Source organism: Plasmopara halstedii (genome assembly GCF_900000015.1).
Source record: "Plasmopara halstedii genome assembly, contig: Scaffold_614, whole genome shotgun sequence".
NCBI lineage: Eukaryota > Oomycota > Peronosporomycetes > Peronosporales > Peronosporaceae > Plasmopara > Plasmopara halstedii.
The window spans coordinates 429090-434129 of NW_020187532.1; the positions used below are offsets into that span (position 1 = coordinate 429090).

General features: G+C 41.3%; 2 protein-coding genes across 2 annotated transcripts in view; both read left to right on the forward strand.

Annotated features, from left to right (window-relative positions):
* PHALS_12113 (uncharacterized protein) overlaps positions 1-527 on the forward strand; it is a gene marked incomplete at both ends in the record, with an annotated part of 1207 nt that extends 680 nt beyond the window's left edge. The window contains one exon of the mRNA XM_024727595.1: positions 332-527. Coding sequence (XP_024578156.1) covers positions 332-527 — 196 coding nt within the window. The remainder of the gene's footprint in view (positions 1-331) is intronic.
* A 595-nt stretch (positions 528-1122) lies between these two features.
* On the forward strand, positions 1123-1399 carry PHALS_12114 (uncharacterized protein; the record flags this gene model as incomplete). Its single annotated transcript, XM_024727596.1, has 2 exons — positions 1123-1229; positions 1294-1399. 2 exons carry the CDS (start codon positions 1123-1125, stop codon positions 1397-1399), a joined length of 213 nt encoding a protein of 70 aa, XP_024578157.1.
* Positions 1400-5040: the final 3641 nt, after the last annotated feature.

Below are 5040 nucleotides of genomic sequence, written 5' to 3' on the forward strand. Positions count from 1 at the left end.
CCCTTGTCTACGGATTGGCTTTTGATCGAAGGTTTATTTGCCAGATTGTCGACCTTCCCTGATTCTCAAAAGCTGAAAAATGGTGCTACTTATATGTCACTGCTCTATCCAATGGTCGGTGATTACGCCGCTTACATAAATTTCGCAAATGTCAATACCATCTTTGTTTCAAAAAATAAATGATTACTGTAATACCTTTTTCGTGTGGACCACTGGTAGATAGTGAGAGAAACGACGACGAACAAAAAAGCATTATTCAATTCCCGACTTGACACTACTTCTTCCTGTGACTTGCCGATGCGTGCATTTTCGATCTTGGTCGGACTTACAGCCATACTTGTGAAGAATTATGCTGTGGATTCTACGACTGCCGTCATCAACACAAAACGAACGACTTTCTTGTTGAGGTCAAACCCTCTGGAGGACGCTCAACTAATAAAAAGAATCATGTTCTTTCCCCTTGGGTTTTGGGATACTCGAAAGGCGAAATTGACGAAATTAAAGCCGCTGGCGAACGAAGTGATTAAACAAGTACACAAAATGGATTTTGCTACTGAAACTCTCCGTTATAACTGTTTCCATGGTTTACGAGACTCTGATATAATTATTGACCAGCTTATTCATGATTCTTCCCATAATTGGGCTGAAATACTTCATTGGGGAAGGGAGCATTTTCAAGAAGGATATAATATCCAGGCGCCGACTGAAGGTTCATCCCTGGCTGAATATTTCGCTATTCGTATGAGAAAAAAGAAAATCGATTTCAAAAAAAATCACGTGTCGCTGGTGTGAAGACTTGAATAGCAAGATGTTTACGCATTTGCCGCGTTCAATTTTCTTCATTTTTTTTTCGTAAAATTGTTGCATTAATAAAAAAATTCATATGAGTTGTTTATTTACGTAAATAAGTCGCGCAGGTTACAGAAACGCCCCTGTTGAGTACTTAAATTTTAGTCGTTGCTTTAGCTCGTTATTACAGTCAATAAGGCTTTCTTGTTAACAGGGTAAAATATTTTTTTATTATTTTTAACTTTGTTATTATTAAAAATACGTAATGTTTATAACTTTTTAATTTTGAAAAACAAGAAAAATACAACGACGTTACATTAAACTTTGGAACAAATGCTGTTTCTATCTTCCGAGGTTAAGAAACGCACAGAGATTGAACTTGAACGTTTTTTCAGCAGCCAAAACCGAAACCTCTACCGTCAGCTAGTTCAAAAGTACATGTATGTGAAATGAAGGCATTGAGACTATTAAAAATATGCATTTCTTACTTATTCTTCTTTAAAGTGCGCTAGCAGTCCACGTGTACGCTGGGCCTCTCTCCTTTTTGGAGCTCTATCATCTTCATGGTTACCAATACTTATTCCCTCATTTAATTACGATGCTAAATTGATATACAGCACGCTTATTTACTATCCCGCCAAAAAATCATTCATGGATTCGTTAATCAAATTATAATAAATTATTGTATAGTAAAATTACATTCGGGTTGAGGATAGCTGCAGAAACAAAAGGCGAAGGTACATGCGTGAGAGAAGGCTAATGAAACAAGTTTCGCTCAGTAATGTTGAAATTATCCTTTCTCCACAGGCTAGCTTTGACGCAGTACATGCCCGTTTTTCATATATACATTGATATACAACACCAGTTATGGATCTGTCATTCATCCATGTTATGGGTCATCCATCTGCAAATGACCTGGATTTTTCAGCTTCGACACTCTGGATGCGTTTTCGGCTTCAATCCTGGAAACGGATTTTACAGAAAAATAGGCTATCATCACTGCTATCAAGGATTATTACCGTGCTCAAAATGTCATCGACGTATTGGACAAACACAGTGACAAACAATCATCTTCAAGAGCTATTATGACGGGCAATATCGCGATCCTGAACGTGTTATAGTGCTGGGGATATTTGAACGAGCCTCTTTTAAGACAGCCACTAGACACTTTGCAGCAAGCGCTGTCCGCAATGTCCAATCTTGTGGTTCGTGCGAAGTGTTGGGCGTATGGTAAGCGTTTAGCGGGCTTGAACTGCTTTATCAGCAGTGAACACTTCAAGATCAAGCTAAAAAAGGCGTTTGAACCACCACAGAATGCGTTTTGTGACCATCCCGAGTTCTTGAAGATTCTTCAAGGTCGTTACGACCAACACAGTAGGTACAGCGTGCTTGATGCTTGGCATCGAGTATTGTCGACAAGCCAATTGACGATCTAACGCAAGTTGTAACGTTCATGGCAGGTTTGAGCGATGGGCCAATTCAGAATCAACTTTCTCGTTAGTATCCCAAGATGCTGGACGAAGCCATCAACCGTGCGACGCAAGAAAAGTTCAGCACCAAGTAATCCAAGTTCAACGGCTTCGTCACCACCACAAACGCGTCGGTCAACTGCTTCAAGCGATTGTCCAGATCTAATGGTCATCTCGCACATGGATATTAGCGCTCTCGCAACGATGAAAGGTGGGGCACGCCGAATCATATTGCTCAGAACCGCAGAGTGTCCTTGTCGAGTAGGCAACAGACACAGGCTCCTCATCCGGATAACCGCGGATGTTATAAAGGTCGTCTGTCTGAACCAAACGCTCGCAATGGTCAGCAACGAAAACGACCGGTAGGGGCGGAACTTCCTACTAAGAACAAATGGAGTACTGTGGATAATGTGAATACACAAAACGCCTGTTACGACGTGCGTGATGCAAATTCATTTTCCACTAAAAAATGGTGCCAGGCAAAGTGTACCTTTCACTGTCCAAAGAGTCTTTGTAGATGCTTTTGAGGGGCCACTAGGAGTTTTGATTGACACTGGTGCGTCGAACAACTTTGTTGGAGCGCAATTTATGACTGATCATGGGGTTAGCCTGCCCAAGGTGCAAAAAGAAGTGATCATTCTTAAAGTGATAAAAACTAAGATGAAGATGTCAAAGCAAGTCATTCGCTTGACAATTTTAAACAAGATCAGCCTAGCATTGGCTGATTGAATATAAGATCGAGGTAAAGAAGTCAAGCATCGCTAGATCTAGCTGCATGATGACGGACGAAATGATATTGATGTATGCATCTCATAAAGAAGTCTTCGAGCTGTGTAATTGCGCGTGTATTTGTGCAAATAAATCGCCAAGCCTAACACTTATCAGCTGTTTCACATTGTTTGGCACAGACCAATCTTTGATAGATTAGTATTTCCACTGAGTTACACAAACAACGTTTTTTCCTATAAGACAAAACGGGTTTCTCAGGTGCATATTTCAGATTAGCGTTGACTTTATTCTTTCGCATAACTAAGAACAACTGACGAAGATGATCAAGATGAACATCGACACCAGACTACTCATCTGTTTTCTTACTATGAACATCAAAGTGACTCGGTGAAAATTCTCTCAATGATCGAAAAAGATTTGTGACCATTCTGTCAAAAGCTGCGAGATCGTTCGTCAAAATTGGTGGTATCACGAGCCAATTCCACAGCATACCACTGGGGGCAATTGAGTGGTGTATCATATTCGCGCATTTGTACCTGTGATGAACTATTTCTGAGATTGATTGCGCTGAAAGCGGTACTGCCAGCCATTTCATCAAGGATTTTTTGCATGCGTGGGACTGAAGTTTCAGCATCGTTTAGGTTGTTAAAAGCGTGAACAATGCGCTAGCCTTATGTGCCTTTCATCATACAGAAGGCTCGACTACAGTGCGGAGACTTGCTCTCAAGCACATAATCAGCCTTCTGTCGCTGTGCAAAGATCTCGTCGAAGGCAATGACTTTTTTTTGGTAATCACCACTGCCGATTCATCCATCACTTTGTACCAGGAAGTTTTCAATCACATGACTAATACCGCTGTCAGATGGCAATTGTCCGGCACCTTGTCTGAGAATATATCAACAAATTCTTTGACAAGTTCACACACCGATTTTGTCCTCAGCGTGTCTCGCACCTGCTCATAAAATCTTTTCTTCCGTACCCTCTCATCAAAAACTTCAGTTGCATTGATGACATCGTCGATAGCTTCTTCGACGATCGCACATATTTGCAAAATGCCGCCTTTTGCCAGGCTATGCTTCCGTCTTCTATCTTATCAACGGTAAGAGAAATAATTATTTGAATCAACTTGAAGGAATTTTTAATCTTCAACTGATGGATAACATCGACACCACCTTCTTCGTTGTAGGCCATAATATTATAAAACTCACTCAAAGTGTCTTAACTTGAATTTGTCCTTCATTAATACAACTTGTACCTTGATCAGGGGTACGCAAAACACTCGACGGAAAACTCTCTTGGTGGCCTTCTTTTTCTTCTATTAGGACGAAGCTTTGCTTACTATTCTTCATACTACCATCGCCCACGACTCCCATGTTGATGCCAAAGGAGACAGTTTGTCTGAGTGCTCCACCTCCAGTTGGTGTCGTTACTTTCGTCTTCCCGGACTTGTCCTGCAAACATGAGGGCCATCACACACCCTGATATCTCTTGGGGCATTGGAAACTTCTTTAAAAGATGATTCTTGTGTTTGTCATCATACAGCTAGAGTTAGCGCTGCACGACTTGTTAACGACGATCTTCACTTTCATTCAGTTAGCGCTAGGCTGATCATGCTTTAACCATGGCATACGTAGGATGTTATCAAGCTTATTATCGAGGTCGAAAGGGATAAACTCGTCTTCATCTAGAAAATCCTCACATTTCGTTGCTAAGGGACTGACGTCCTATGACATTCTCATCGTAGATCTAATCGCTAAACAAATGGTCATTTCAGTTTTAACCTTGGGGCAGGCTAACACCTTGACCAGTCACAACTTGCGCTCGAACAAAGTTTATCGACGCGCCAGTGTCACTTATAGCTTGTAAGGTTTCTCAAAACCATCTACAAAGAATCAACGTCGCACTTTGCCTGACACTACTTTAACTTATAGTGGAAACTGCATCTGCATCATGCACATTGTGACCAGAGTTCTGTGTATCCACAGCATCCACAAAACTGTTCTCACCGCTCCGCGCAAGTGCTTTGGAGTACATCCTCCGTGCAGCAGGGCTA